Consider the following 16,087-nt stretch of genomic DNA (forward strand, 5'->3'; position numbering starts at 1 on the left):
CACATTTCTCAGGAACGCATTTGGAAGGACTGGGAAATAATGACACTTCAACATTGTAAAATAACGAGATCCATTTCTGAAATAATTTTAAAAGTATACATTTATATTTATTATGTCATCATGGAAGAGGTTGATTTGATGTATAATTTGCATAGATATTATATCCATCTGCAATACCAGAATGAGCGCAGTGTGCCTCCTGTACCGTTGAACAACGCTCTCATTCCTCCTCCCGGGGAACGCCGTCGGGATAGCGCTGGAGCAGCTCCTCCACGTCCACCACCTCTGACACCAGGTCCCGGATCTCCCTGATGGAGTCCATGACCCCCAGCTCGCAGTCGGACACGCCCACGGGCCCCTGGGGGGCCGTGGCCCTCAGGGGACAGGCGTCTGTCGTCACCACAGTCTGATCAGCCTCCTGGCCGGCGCTGCCGTCGGCCCCCGATGGGACCGGGGCCCCGGGGGTCTCCATGGGGGGGCTGTCAGGAGCCTCAGCCTGGGGGTCCGCTGAGCTCATGCTGACCTCACCTTCCTCCTGCTCCTGCTCCTCCTCCTCCTCCGGCTCCTCCTCCTGCTCCTCCTCCACCTGCTCCTCCACCTGCCTCCACCTGCTCCTCCTCCACCTGCTCCTCCTCCACCTGCTCCTCCTCCTCCTCCTGCTGCTGCTGCTGCTGCTGCTGCTGCTGCTGCTGCTGCTCCTCCTCCGGCGTGGAGGCCTCTCCGCCCTCCACAGGCTCTGAGGGGGTGGAGTCACTCCCCTGCTGGCCGCCCTCTCTCCCTGCTGTTTCCATCAGCGCGCCACTAGAGGGCGCCCCCGCCTCAGCCTCCAGCCGTTGGTCCTCCAGCGGAGGGGCAGGCTCGCTGGGTTCTTCCTCTGTGGTTTCAGCGTCGCAGGGCGTCTCCTGTGACCGCCGTGGCTCGTCCTCCGTCTCCGGGCTGTCCTCCGTGGTCGTCTCGGGAACGGCGTCTGATTCGCCCGTTGTCTCCGGAGCGGCCGTCGCTACGGCTGTGACCTGCTGCGTCACCGTGGCGATGAGGGCGTCTGCTGCGGCGGCGATGGGGGCGGGGTCTTCAGGGGCGCGGTCGGCGTCGAGGAGGGGCGTGTCTTCGGTTCGGTCGTCAGGCCGGTCCGAGGGGGGGTCGTCTGCGCTCCGTACCCCCTCGGGGCCGGGCGGCGGGGCGGCCTGGACCCCCTGGACCCCCTGGACCTCCTGGAGCGCTACACCTTCTGCTGCGGCCCCCCCGCCCGGGAGCTGCTCCACAGTGCGGGGGCCGTCGGGGGGGGCCGTGATGAGGCCTTCAGGGACCAGAGGAGCAGGGGGCCCGGGGGGGGTCCTGGGCCGGGGCTCAGGGGGCGGGGCGGAGGTGATGGGGGACCCCGCCCGGGCGGGGCTCCCCGGGCTGGTGATGGGGGTCCCCCCCCGGGCGGGGCTCCCCGGGCTGGTGATGGGGGTGGTGATGGGGGTCCCCCCCCGGGCGGGGCTCCCCGGGCTGGAGGGGGTGGTGATGGGGGTCCCCCCCCGGGCGGGGCTCCCCGGGGTGGAGGGGGCGGAGCCGAAGACATTGGAGCGGCTGGATTGGCTGAGCAGGTCCCGGCTGTCGTTCAGCAGGTTGTACTTCTTCAGGCTGGCCGCCTCCTTCACCACTGGGGGGTGGAGGGGGGGGTTAGTGGCTGTAGTATGAGGTAAAGAACAGCCCCGCCCCAGTGATCAGGGCAGCCTATCGACCAGGAGCTCACCTTTGGTCACCTCCTTGTCCAGCATCTGCAGGAGGACGCTCTCGTAGACGTTCTCCACGTGGACGAAGTGGGCGTGGTCCACGTCCACCGACTGCGCCAGACGCTGAAGCTCCTGAGAGGACAGAGGTCCTTAAGGTGCGTGCGTGCATGTGTGCGTGCGTGCATGTGTAGGTGTGTCTGTGTAGGTGTGCGTGTGCGTGTGCGCGTGTGTGTCTCTCTCTCACGGGCTTGCAGACGGCGGCCAGGTTCTTCTTGATGTGGGGCAGGGTGATGGCCACCAGGGCGTCCTGGAACAGCTTCTTCCTGAGCGTGCTGCTGTCGTAGTCGTATTGCTGGAGAGAGGGAGCACACAGTCAGCGAACACCCTGGGCCCCCCAGCCCCACGGAGTGGACCCTCGTTAGGGCACCCTCGTTAGGACACCCACCTTCAGCACTCGGTGTTTGGCCTTCTCCATGGCGGCGGCCGCCTGCTCCGGCTGGTCCTGGATCACCTTCTGCAGCATCAGCTCAAAGGTGTAGCCCGCGTTCTCCATTAGCTAGGAGGTAATCAACCAGTTGGGGGAAACCTTGATGAACCCCTCAGACAGAACCACAGCCACAGCATACCGGTACGGACTCATACACACACTGGCCCAATTGTCTTGCGGAAAATGAATCTTAAGGGGTGTGTGTGTGTGTGTGTGTGTGTGTGTGTGTGTGTGTGTGTGTGTGTGTGTGTGTAGGGTCCGTGCGTCTGCTCTACCTGCTGCAGGTCTATCTGCGCGCTGTGGATCAGGCTGCTGACGTTGGAGAAGCCAAAGCGCTCCTGGAGGTGAGGCAGCTTCTCCTCCAGGGAGCCGATCCTCTGGTAACAGCTGAGCAGGTTGGGCCTGGACATCTGGGCCATCTTCTGCAGACAGACAGACAGACAGACATGGTTAGACGGAGAGGCCTAGGGGATCCCTTTGACTGTTACCGCGATTAATAAATGGACGAATAAAAACGACTTTGAAAGACGGAGCGATGGGGACAACGCGTTCTGATTGGTGGGCCTGGATGGTGGATATGCTGGTGTCCTATCAAATCCTCTTTGGACGACCACACAGGACAAAGGCTAAACCCCTTTTCCAAAGGTCCGTTGTGCAGGTGTGCGCTTCTCAGCTGACATCGTGGAAAGTACTCGGCCGTCTTACTGAATCTTTATCGGCTCAACGCAAAGTGACTCCATTTGGAAGAAGTCATCTCATTCTATAGAAAGGTTGGTGAATAAAACCAAACTGCATGGCATGTCGTCGCAAAGAGGTTGGCAAACATGCAGGCTGTGTGCTTTAGGACTCTGTCACCTTTCCTTTGTAACACTTGATAGGCTTTGAGTGTTAACATCATGTTTCCACCGTCTACCAATCGGTGGATCAGTCGACCAAAACTTCTTTGGTTGTCTCCAGCCCTCCTGAAGTAGCCCTGACAGAAGACACCCGAGGACGGTTCTTCATCTGAAGCAGAGGGCCTCCAGCGCTCAGAGCTCAGCCCACCTGCTTGAGGTCGTCCGTGACGCCGTTGGTCTGCAGGTCCTGACAGAGTCCGTCCATCAGGGCCTCGCTGAGCCCCCGGCCCTCCTGGAACCCCGAGCTGATGGGCTCCATCAGCTCCTCCAGCACTGAGGCCAGGTACGGCTGCACCCCCTCCGCGCTGAAGCCCTCCGCCGGCTCCAGCACGCTGGCTGCAGGGGGAGAGAGTCCTTTAACCACGCAGTTTAAGAGAATAAATAAAAAACTGTAAAGGCATTTCAGATAGAGATTAAATAGCTACAATCTAAAATATACAGAGGGCAGATGGGACAGATCTCCATGTGTTTCTCCGCCACTGAGCAGTTAATAATGATGATAAGCAAGAAGGAATCCCCAAGCTGTCCCCCGGCTGTCTCATAAAGAGTCAGCCGGAGCACTGTTTCACTCACACTGGCTATGGCATTTCTAACAGATCACACTCAAATGATAGCTCTTAAATCACTGGTTCTAATATGAATAAAAACTGAACTGAAGACCAGACTTGCGACGGTGGTATTTGTGTGTTCTGCTCTGGAAGTCGTTTGGGACGGTAATGTAATGAGGGGCTTCCCAGGGCTTTGTCTGCTTGACCTGACTCGTCAGGAACTTGGAGAAAGTCTCTGGCTCGTAGACAAACCGCAACATATCTGAGATTAGAACTTGTTTCAGTCATGCCTTTAAATATAAATGGTGTTTGCATACCACAAAAACATTTATATAAAGCCATTAGGGTTTGATTTATTTTATGTACTTTAATGATTCCTCCACTCCTTGAGTTATATCTTGATTGTTGAATGCACAATGATGAGGATATAAAAAAGAGCAGCTTTGAACAAAAGGGTAAACTTATTAAATGTCATGTAAAAGTAAAACATGGTGGGCTGGTCTAAAGTAGGTTTCCACACCAGATGAGACTTCATAGCGTATACCCTTCAGCCTCCACTGAACAGGAAGAACAGCCCAGCTTGGTTTCCACTGAGAGGTGTGTGTGCGTGTGTGTATCATATTATTTTATATTCATAATATATCAGCTGCTCCGTGTGTTCTGTCCAATAACCTGATTAAAGAAAGCCTATTATGCTATAAAGTCAAACATTGACTATACATTTTGTTGCTTGGTTTATTAATCCAAATGTACAGCACATAAAAGGCTGAAAAGGTTGGCAACAACTGAGGTGAATTCTCCAATTGAATAAATAACAGCTTCCAACTAAGGCGGTCAGCTGATCTCCTTCCTCTGAAACACATCAGAGATAACCAAGCAACACACAAGACACTGCCAGCAGGGGCGGGGCACACACACGTGCATGGTGCATGCGTGCGTGCGTGTGTGTGCTGGGGTGTGTGTGCGAGTCTTTGGTGATGTGGTCGTGGTAGGGCGCCTGAGGCCTCCCAGAGGGGTGTCGGGCGGGGGGGGAGAGCCCTGTGGTGCCCAGCCTCCTGAGCATTGTGTCTGGGGACCCTGAGGTAACCTGAGCCCACCTCTGAGCTTCTCCTCAAGCAGAGCTCTGGAGCTGATGATCTGGTCCATGTCCGAGTGGATCAGCACCTCCTGCTGGCGGCCCGTGGCGTCACACTCCTTCTTCAGCGAGGACATGCCCTCCATCAGGTTCTCCTGCACCAGGATGTACGAGGCCTCCACCGTCTGACACGGGGACGAGAAGGGCACTTCAGTTGATCTGCAGAGGTCAGTTTATTGCATTGTCTAATCTTGTTTAATTATCATCATATCATGAAATGATATGATGAAGCGCTGAGTAGGAACTGGTTTGTGAGGTACAACCAGTTCAGAGGAGCAGGATGTTAGTTTAGTAACTAAACTATCAACCAGCTCAGAGGAGCAGGATGTTAGTTTAGTAACTAGTAGCTAGTGTTATGAGAGCAACGCTGTTTGCCTCGCTGAATCGGGTCTATTCTCCGTCTCTGCAGCCCTTCCTCTTCAACCAGCTGTTTACCAGCAGCGAGTTAGTGAGGTTAACGAGTTAACCAGCTGTTTACACAGCAGTGAGTTAATGAGGTTTACTAGTTAACCAGCTGTTTACACAGCAGCGAGTTAGTGAGGTTAACGAGTTAACCAGCTGTTTACACAGCAGTGAGTTAATGAGGTTTACTAGTTACCAGCTGTTTACACAGCAGCGAGTTAGTGAGGTTAACGAGTTAACCAGCTGCTTACACAGCAGTGAGTTAATGAGGTTTACTAGTTAACCAGCTGTTTACACAGCAGCGAGTTAGTGAGGCTAACGAGTTAACCAGCTGCTTACACAGCAGTGAGTTAATGAGGTTTACTAGTTAACCAGCTGTTTACACAGCAGCGAGTTAGTGAGGTTAATGAGTTAACCAACTGTTTACACAGCAGCGAGTTAGGGAGGTTAATGAGTTAACCAACTGTTTACACAGCAGCGAGTTAATGAGGTTTACTAGTTAACCAGCTGTTTACACAGCAGTGAGTTAGTGAGGTTAACCAGCTGCTTACACAGCAGTGAGTTAATGAGGTTTACTAGTTAACCAGCTGTTTACACAGCAGTGAGTTAGTGAGGCTAACGAGTTAACCAGCTGTTTACACAGCAGTGAGTTAATGAGGTTTACTAGTTAACCAGCTGTTTACACAGCAGCGAGTTAGTGAGGTTAATGAGTTAACCAACTGTTTACACAGCAGCAAGTTAATGAAGTTAACTAGTTTACCAGCTGTTCAAACAGCAGCGAGTTAAAGAGGTTGACTGACAGCGAACCACATTCTCTTCTTCTCCGTCTTCTTGGCCTTGAGGCGCGGCAGCATGTCTCTCTCTAGCGTCGGCAGGAGCTGCTCCATCACCAGGTTAGCCAGCACCTGCACACACACACACACACACACACACACACACACACACACACACACACACACACACACACACACACACACACACACACACACACACAGTGAATGGAATGCCTGGTGGAGCAGTGTGAAGGGGAACACAATGGGAGCCCCGGTCACTGCGGAGACGTTTCCTCCAGCAGCTATTCTAGGAGCCTCCAACCCCGAGCTCATTAGAGCAGCACCGTCAGAACCTCCGCCCCAACCAACAACATACAGCGCGCTATAGTGAGCTGCAGCATGAGTACCCCCCCAACCCCACTTCTGTAGGGGAGAGAGAGAGAGAGAGAGAGAGAGAGAGAGAGAGAGAGAGAGAGAGAGAGAGAGAGAGAGAGAGAGAGAGAGAGAGAGAGAGAGAGAGAGAGAGAGAGAGAGAGAGAGAGAGAGAGAGAGAGAGAGAGAGAGAGAGAGACTGGTCTTCCCGCTTCCCTGGGGCTTGTTGCTCTCTTCCATTGATCGGGTGTAACGTTGCATAGAGCAAACACTCAGGATTACATCTGTTTCTTTCCCATCTGTCCTCATCCACGGATATCGTTAAATGATTCTCTTCCACAGACTGAGTCACACTGGGTTCCTCAGACGCCCCGCATGCACTCAGAGGTCAAGAATGCATGAGCAGTTTGACAGGCCAACGTTCTGGCAGGATCCCCGCACATCTGGAGAATCACGCCATGTTTGGATGTTTGGCTCATTGGATGAATTATTCACGGATGTGATTTTCTATTAGATCGGGTTTTATCCGTTTCCCAGAGGAGGTGACACCAAATAAATTGGCAAAAACATCCAATTAATAGTCCAGAGAGAGAGAGAGAGAGAGAGAGAGAGAGAGAGAGAGAGAGAGAGAGAGAGAGAGAGAGAGAGAGAGAGAGAGAGAGAGAGAGAGAGAGAGAGAGAGAGAGAGAGAGAGAGAGAGAGAGAGAGAGAGAGAGAGAGAGAGAGAGAGAGAGAGAGAGAGAGAGAGAGAGAGAGAAAGAAGGTATGAAAGGAAGGGAGAGAGTGCGAGAGGCTGGCAGGGACCTACCCTGACGTCACTGCCTATCATCATGTCCCACGCCTCGTACTTCCCCTTCTCCTGCCGGTAGAGCTGGATGGCTTTGAGGAAGGCCTGAACCTCACAGGTCTTCTTCTTCAGGAAGTCTGGGGATCGTAGGAAGACACACGTCAAGTCATCGCCAGAACAACAGCAAAACCAAAACCACATCCAGACCTCCAGTCATCCTGCGTCAGGCTGCGGTCGAAGCGAGGGAGAACCGGTGGCGAGGTCGTTGGTTCAGTCGTTAGTGGGTTGCGTGCGACTGTTGACTTGTTGTAAAGGTTATTCATTTGTGTATTTCCCAGTTGACACCGTTTTTGAACACCTTCATTCAAAAAGGAAATCCTTGAGTTCTTGCGACCTGCGATTCCTTCGTATGGCGTGCGAGTCAGTTGCCATGGCAACGGCCAGCCTCGTTTGAAAGCACGCGTGTATGCTGGGCAACACGCTCGTTGACTTCGCAATGAAGTCGGGGACCAGATGCTCCCCCTCAACACTAATAAACCCCACTGCTGGGATGAAGGTACAAGTGTAGGAGGGTGGTGGTGCGCCCCACCTTGGTTCTGGTGGCGGATGCAGGCTGAGAGGATGGACAGGAAGCCGGCCTGCCGGGCCTCCAGTCTGAAGCAGAAGTAGTAGTCCCTCCGGTAGGGCAGACGCAGGTAAACTGGGAACTGCCCTGGCATACTGTTCAGAGGCGGGGCAAACTCCTCCTTCACATCTGGGACACAAATACAACATGGTTCTACCTGAGAAGGAGCATGTAGCCTCAAGGCCTGCTGCAGTGATGGTATTAGAGGAGTATCTCAACGTGAGAGCTAGGTGGGAGAGTAAACGCATTTCCATCGTGGAATTGTTATTAATTATTCAGTTTGCACTTACTGCTGGTGGAGTCAGGGAAGCACTTGTCCACCATGGCCATGTACTTCTCCTCTGTGGTCAGAACAGTGCCCCCTGTAGGCAGAAGGATGTGGCGGGCCGGTGCACCTTTGATGAAAGACTACAAAATAAGAGGAGATATGAGGAGAAGAAAAGCCACTACGAAGAAAATATTAAAGAAAGGTGATATTTTCAAAAGAAGAAGCGTTTCAGCCCGTGCTGCCTCGCGGTCACGTGGGCGCTCTGGGTTCTGCTGAGGCCGTTTACCTCCAGGCTGTCGTGGCACTCCAGGCAGTAGTTGGCCCGCACCACCATGTAGCGCTCCCTCCACTTCCTGCCCTCGTCAAAGTGGAGCACGGCCTCCTCATACAGCACCTCGCCGGCCTCAGGGGACTCCTAACACAAACACACACACACACACACACACACACACACACACACACACACACACACACACACACACACACACACACACACACACACACACACACACACACACACACACACACGTTAGGCCTCTAGTGTTTCATTGATCAGTGGAACAGATCCCCAGCCTGCAGCAGCGTGGGCGTACCCTCTGCTTGAGGAGCTGCGTGGCCTTCTGCTTCTGCTGCTCCAGTTCATCTTCCACACGGGAGAAGTGAGTGACTGAGTACTGGTTCCTGTAGAACGGACTAAAGGCCTTCAGTTCAGACTCAGCTTGGCCTGCAGAGGAGCACACAAACACACACACGAAAAAGAACGAGACACACATAAGGTAATCGATAGGACTGCACAGTTTGACACGCATTCACTCATTCAAGCGGAATAGGAGCAACTGCTGACTGAACAGGAAGAGCTAGAGGCTGCAGAGCCAAGAGTTTGATTAATAACACGGACATGTTGGGTATCAGGTAAGATTAATGATTGATGTTGCGGTAGGTGAACTTCTAAATGCTTTAACGTTTGAATGCTTTTAGGTACGGGGAAAATAATAAGCACCTTGATATCTGCATGGTTGTATTAAAACTTCATCATTCATTTGCCTGACAAAGGCCATGCTTCCTGCCTGACCCAATTCTTAAAACAGATCCAAAAAGGATTCGGTTTTTCCCCTAACAGTCCGCATCCAACCAGTGATCAGTGGCTGTTCAGCCACAGAACCGCCTTTCTCCTGGGGCAGGCCCGCCCCCTCAGCCTGGGCCCAGATGCTCACTGGTCCCACAGTGTGAGGGAGCGTGCTGCCAAGCTACAAAACAAACAGCATGCCTTGATGAGGCCGTAGTCCCAGTGATCCCAGCATCACGCTCCTACCTGATGGGGCCGTAGTCCCAGTGATCCCAGCAGCATCATGCTACTCCCTGATGGGAGATACAAGCCACCCTGGCCGGTACACACTTCTGTAGATTGTGCTGATTCTGGGCTGGAGGATAAGCTGGCCTTGCTGGCTATGCTGACTCTACTTTCTTATGTCTGCACTGAAACTATGACTTTCGTTACTTGTTTTGGGAACATGACCTGGCAACCCAAATCGACTCAGCAGGCCAAGTAGCGAGCAGCATTTTTGGTTGGAGGCCCAGTGGACTCTTATTTCAGGCTTTTAGAAAGGTTACAGCTTTCCAACCCCTTCAGATTGGGTTTGAACCTTAACCCTGATGTTGTCGAGACCTACATGTTCTCATTTGTTCCCAATACCATTGACATTCTCTTTTTGATAATTGCTTGTGTTAATGCATTTAAATGTATATATTGTATTACCTGTATTATTTGAATGTGAATGTGACCCAAAACAATTTCACTGTTGAGGGAAAGATGGATGACTTGGTTTTGATAGTTCCTTGGCTCGTTGAAGTCTACAGAAAGTTTAGAATTAGTGTTTGTTAGAATCCTTCCAAGGCATCGGTCATTCGATTTTTCCATCCCCTGACTTCTCGGCTCCAAAGGGACGAGTTCTCTCCTGATAGCGTGTATCCAATCATAGTCCCCCCGTTTGCCTGTGCGAGTGTGGTTTCTAGAAACTCCCTATTCCACATTAAATACGTGTTTAACAAAAGTAGGAGTCATCACCTGAGCTCACTGCGGTAAGGCCATGATGTTTAACACCTGGCATGAGGGACCACATTACTATGGAAACGGCGCAATAACAACAACCCGATATCATGCGCTGGTCTCTACCTGCTATGCAAAACCAGAGACGGACGTGCTTGTGTGTGTGTGTGGTGTGTGTGTTTATTTACTAGCAGCTGTGCCCGATGCCATTATCTCCTATAAGTGCCTACTAGTCAGAAAACAAACAATAAAATAATAATCAGCGTATTAAAAATGGAGAAGAAGAAGAGGGAGGTATCTCCACCGGTCCATCACAGACCAGAGGCTAGGGGGAGACCAGACACCATGAGGGAGGTAGGGCCTCCTCTCCACCGGTCCATCACAGACCAGAGGCTAGGGGGAGACCAGACACCATGAGGGAGGTAGGGCCTCCTCTCCACTGGTCCATCACAGACCAGAGGCTAGGGGGAGACCAGACACCATGAGGGAGGTAGGGCCTCCTCTCCACCAGTCCATCACAGACCAGAGGCTAGGGGGAGACCAGACACCATGAGGGAGGTAGGGCCTCCTCTCCACCGGTCCATCACAGACCAGAGGCCAGGGGGAGACCAGACACCATGAGGGAGGTAGGGCCTCCTCTCCACCGGTCCATCACAGACCAGAGGCTAGGGGGAGACCAGACACCATGAGGGAGGTAGGGCCTCCTCTCCACCGGTCCATCACAGACCAGAGGCTAGGGGGAGACCAGACACCATGAGGGAGGTAGGGCCTCCTCTCCACCAGTCCATCACAGACCAGAGGCTAGGGGGAGACCAGACACCATGAGGGAGGTAGGGCCTCCTCTCCACCGGTCCATCACAGACCAGAGGCTAGGGGGAGACCAGACACCATGAGGGAGGTAGGGCCTCCTCTCCACCGGTCCATCACAGACCAGAGGCTAGGGGGAGACCAGACACCATGAGGGAGGTAGGGCCTCCTCTCCACCGGTCCATCACAGACCAGAGGCTAGGGGGAGACCAGACACCATGAGGGAGGTAGGGCCTCCTCTCCACCAGCTGGACGGCTCGCCGGCGTCCTCCTGAGGCAGAACAATACGCCCTCCCCCCCCCCGGCTCTCCCTAATGAGGCCGTCTCCCAGCGTGGTGAGCACACACACACACACACACACACACACACACACACACACACGGCTCCGCCCTGTACATTCTGTCCTTAGGTTTCTGCGGAACAAGGTTATAGATGTGCAGACCTGATATTCCCAGAGACCTTTTGTTTTGAACGATGCAACAACCATTCGAAATAGGCAAGAAGGACAGCCTTGGGTAACGTAAAGCTGTCTGCCCCCTAGTGAGTAATGAGATCACAAATGATGTCATCTCAAAAGCAGTCTGCTTATTAGGCCTAACATAACAATGCCTTGTGAGAGCCCGGTCCTGATTGTTCTGCAGTCTCCATGCAAAGGATGGCTCTGCGATGTGATCTAGGTTTTCCCTTTCAAAGGGTTATGCAAACCCAGGAGTCCGGGACGCTGCACTCCACACCTCAACGAATGAGAAGGGATGGCAGTGTGGAGACACATCCTGGGCTGCTGACCTCCGCCAGGTATGCGGTCAGGCCAGTCACGATGAGGCTCATCAAGGGAGGGAGCTCGTCTTGATTTAATGACCATGAGACTTTACTGTGGTGGAAGGCTGGCTGAAGCAGCCTCACCTGGCTGGAGTCAGACTGAATAGACTCGCTTCACACCTGTGGTGCATCGGACAATCCAGGCACACAGGTTCAACGATCACCTCACACAGTAAAGATAGCTCTGACATGGCTGCGGCATGGGTCACCTGCTCTGCATGGAACCTCCCAACTGGGCACTAAACAGGTTTCCACCCCTACCTCGGTCCTGGATATCAGAGCCCAGTAAGGGCCCTAGTTGGCATGTGGCAGAACTGGTTTGATGGTTTCATTACTTAACCGATTTGGCTATTAATAGTAAGTGAATATTGAGCCACGCTCACTGAGAGCCGTTTGTGCCTTTACCACGGCAGCTCTGGTGATGTGTGTGTGTGTGTGTGCGTGTGTGGTATGAATGCTAGTCCTCTGTAATGAGGTGGTACCGAGCTACACCCCGTTTCACTGGAGAGACCTGCTCTGCTGGCTTGTTGCCCCAACATAACATGCCTGCCCCATGACGGCGTTACGTCACCACTGGTGGCAATGCGGGTCTCCCAAGAACCAATGAAGAGACAGAACGGTTCTACATATGCAGTCAAACAGAGATACGCTTGCCTTAGACATTTCATTGAATGATGTTACTGTCATGAACTTAATGTCTTGAGCCTCGGTTGGATTCTTTGGAATGTTATATGAATGTCACAAATGTATGTATGATCAAATGCGGGTTAAGATCAGGGAAGTGTTGACGGCATTTTACCCTCTGGCTGGGAACCCCGGCTCCTTTTAGTTTCCTTCCTTCCTTCCGTCCTTCCGTCCTTCCTGCTTGCCTCCCTATTCCACCACAGGTAACAACTGCCCCTGTTTTTCCTAAATACCACAATCCCTTCCTCTTTATGGATTAGGGTAAGTATGGGGTGTCATATTTCCTGCATAAAAGCACACTCGCTCCACAACCCCTCAAATCAAAAGGAATAAACATCTTAAAATCCAGACAACAAAGAATAAACTGGTGTGTTTGATTCACTGAGGATATGATGCCTCAATTGTAAGGATCATGAAAAACCTGCTGCTTTACCTGAACAGTATGGGCCCAGATCAACACTTTGCTACCCTAGAGGAGTCTGCAACCTTTAACTGTCTGGTTTAATATTAGACTCTGGATAGCTGTATAGATATCCGTCATGGATTGCCTTTCAGGCGTATTGTTGCTGGTTCATCTGTATCTATCGTAACAATGCACTGCTTACTGGATGAATTTGTTCAGAACAACAGCAAGGAGAGTACATAGTATTAACGGTAATGGAATTTCATTCAACATAAATATGTATTTGAATGTATACTATTATGAATGCAAGATGACTTGTCATGCATGTCAATTCAAATGGTGGCTCCGTAGCTTCTGCTCTTCACAGTGATGAGGTTAGAGTGTCACCTGGCAGACCACACTCTCTGCTATTGCCCTTAAAACACTTTCTGGATGTGGCAAACCGCAAGGATGAGCTGCCTGCGTAGAACCCGTCTCAATGAAGATTCTTGTTTTAAAGACTAGAACATCATTTAAAATCGACGTTAATCGTAGTATAAGACAATCAATATCATCCTTTTAAACAGGGTGTGGCACAGAGTGCATGATGAGTGCTGAATGAGGCAGAGGACTGGCTGACATACAATGGAAGATGTATCTTACCATTTAAATGTCTGAAGAGGGAATTGTTATGTGATCCTTTCTATTACATTGTTGAGGCAAGAAACAGACTTCGATCCCAGTGTATTCTGTTCCTATTTCCAAAGCTTTATGTTTACCCTTCAAATTGATATAAAACTGATTCAACTAATACACACATACATACATACATACATACATACATACATACATACATACATACATACATACATACATACATACATACATACATACATACATACATACATACATACATACATACATACATACATACATACATACATACATACACATATAAACAAATACATGGTAGCTGCTCATGTAGATACTGCCAAGCGCGTAATCTCCGAGGATCTCTGAGGAAAATGGCTTGTTTTTGGGAGTGGTTGCTTCTAAAGCTCTTCAGAAAAACAAAAGGAGTGTCCCATGCGACCTTCAAACAGTTACACTCAGCGATAGTTAGGACAGGCATACTCTAGATATGAAGATAGCTCAGTTTCCTTCTGAGCTGAGCTCTAATATAGCTTATGAAACTACTTAACCACAACAGCCATGTTGTATACCCTCCAGGTCTCTGCCTGCCACAAACTAGCATAGTTAATCTGCCATACGTCTGGTTATATACTGCACATTGACCAAACTGGTTATGTGACTGATGTTGCCGTTAAACTGAGAAATATGGGCTTTAGTCTCATGTCAGTCACCAAGTTGAGTAAACAACAGGTGGCCCCAAGTACAAACCATTGACGGTGGTTTCCTTCCTTTCTGCAGACCGGTCAGTATTACAGGCTGCTGGGTTTAGCAGAGACACAATAAGTTGAGTCGCCTACTGGTAAAATAGCAGCTGAGAAAATAGACCACAAGCACTCGATAAAGAACTGTAGAGATGTCCTCAACATTTGGAATACCAGCTCCCTACCCCAGTCAATGATGACAATGATGGAGTGGAATGGGAGAAACCGACCCACAGCCATGACACCTGTGTGTGTGTGTGTGTGTGTGTGTGTGTGTGTGTGTGTGTGTGTGTGTGTGTGTGTGTGTGTGTGTGTGTGTGTGTGTGTGTGTGTGTGTGTGTGTGTGTGTGTGTGTGTGTGTGTGTGTGTGTCTCTCTCCAGCAGGTATAACTGGTCCTTCCACTATTCATTTTCACTCCCTTGGATTGAAAGGCCAGAGAGATCTGATTCACCCTGAGGAATAAAGGCTAAATGCAGAAATCGAAGTTCTCTATTGATACTGTTTGCATAGGGGCATCCAGTTCAAATGGGGTTTTATACCGAATTGTTAGTTTCAATATTCTGCTTTTGCTGAAACGTCCCCGCGTCCAGCTGATGAAGTGAGACTGGGTGTGTACTGGTCCCAGCAGCTCACAAACCTCTCTTGGTGGTCTGTAACACATTCTGTTCATCAGTAAGCAACGCGCAAATATCAAGGGGGAAAACCCGCAAGGAAACAAATTGCAATGCCTTCTGCTTTCTAACTGTAGGCTATACTAAAGCGTGTATATAGGCTACACCTGGCTTTATTCGGACAACAGACAACCTCATTGTGTTCTTCTCCAGAACCTCGAACACACCTCACTGAACCACATTACCAACACGTCACTTTAAATCACAGGACAAAGAAAAACACAACTACTTGTAGGCGATTTCTTTAAAATAACTCTTACTAGCCGACAAGATACCACCAAGTAGAAAGTTTCTACACTTAATTCATAGATTATCCTCCGTATCCAAGAGGCACAGACGATCTGCTTTAGGATCTCATGTTACCTTTGATGTAGGTGGTCGTGGTTTCATCCAGCAGGCTGGACGCAGCGCCCATGGTTCAGTCAGCTGCTGAGAGGAGATCCACAGGTAGAGAGGCAAGGTGAACGCTGTCACACCGACGGTGGCGCCTTAAGAAGAGACGCGCCCTCCTGGTCTCCCCAGCTCTGCAGACCGTCACTGACTCGCTTTGCCTTTCCACACCGTCACTGGCTGGCTCTGCCTCGCACACAGTCACTGACTCGCTCTGGGTGGAAACAAGACACGCCGGTTGTTTTGTGATGTGACACACAACTGTTCTTCGTCACGTGGGCGGTCTCGTCTTGGTCGTCATCTTAAATGTGTTATTTATATTATCATAATGCGGTTATGATAAAAATCATAGCCTATATTGGCTGCAAAGTTCTGGTGTGTGTGTGTGTGTGTGTGCGGAGAGGATGGTTGGGGCGATTTATATGGAATTTCACTTAAAACTTTTTGTATTTCTGCCTTCTTGAACACACACGCCTTAAATGGAAAAAGCAACGCATATGGGCAGTGCGGAGTATTGTCTATTGTCCTCCTGGCCCTGGGAACACCTTCACCCAACACCCCATTCATAGCAGCATTTCCCCTTCACAGCACAGCCCTCTTTTCTTCTTCGATCTATGTGTGAAATGTGACCCCGCCCCCGACACACACACACACACACACACACACACACACACACACACACACACACACACACACACACACACACACACACACACACACACACACACACACACACACACACACACAACACACACACACACACATAGCCGCCTTCCTCCGAGATACCTGCGACCAGCGACAAATCATTGGAGTCATGGAACAAGTTCAGGCTTGTGTTCTTTTCTGAAGACAGAACCTGGAATTACATGTTTCACATTCTG

At 51.0% G+C, this 16,087-nt stretch overlaps 1 protein-coding gene across 1 annotated transcript; it reads right to left on the bottom strand.

Moving 5' to 3' along the window:
* Window positions 1-82: 82 nt before the first annotated feature.
* On the bottom strand, window positions 83-15,608 carry niban1a (niban apoptosis regulator 1a). Its single transcript, XM_030372717.1, has 15 exons — window positions 15,180-15,608; window positions 8,605-8,735; window positions 8,298-8,426; window positions 8,034-8,151; window positions 7,708-7,872; window positions 7,140-7,255; window positions 5,987-6,091; window positions 4,747-4,909; window positions 3,250-3,437; window positions 2,481-2,627; window positions 2,164-2,274; window positions 1,963-2,070; window positions 1,739-1,850; window positions 624-1,645; window positions 83-553 (listed from the first exon to the last, which is right to left on the bottom strand). The coding sequence occupies exons 1-15, from the start codon at window positions 15,229-15,231 to the stop codon at window positions 221-223; spliced, it is 3,000 nt and encodes a 999-aa protein (XP_030228577.1). The 5' UTR covers window positions 15,232-15,608; the 3' UTR covers window positions 83-220.
* Between the last annotated feature and the right edge of the window lie 479 nt (window positions 15,609-16,087).

This window comes from Gadus morhua, chromosome 12 (assembly GCF_902167405.1).
Source record: "Gadus morhua chromosome 12, gadMor3.0, whole genome shotgun sequence".
Lineage (NCBI taxonomy): Eukaryota > Metazoa > Chordata > Actinopteri > Gadiformes > Gadidae > Gadus > Gadus morhua.

Excerpts from the sequence above, each read along its gene's own strand:
- niban1a (XM_030372717.1), bottom strand. The coding sequence starts at position 15,231 with ATGGGCGCTGCGTCCAGCCTGCTGGATGAAACCACGACCACCTACATC. Across the intron at positions 7,256-7,707 it reads CATCCGCCACCAGAACCAAG|ACTTCCTGAAGAAGAAGACC; the intron begins GTGGGGCGCACC and ends TACGATCCCCAG. Across the intron at positions 1,851-1,962 it reads TGGCCGCCGTCTGCAAGCCC|GAGCTTCAGCGTCTGGCGCA; the intron begins GTGAGAGAGAGA and ends CTGTCCTCTCAG.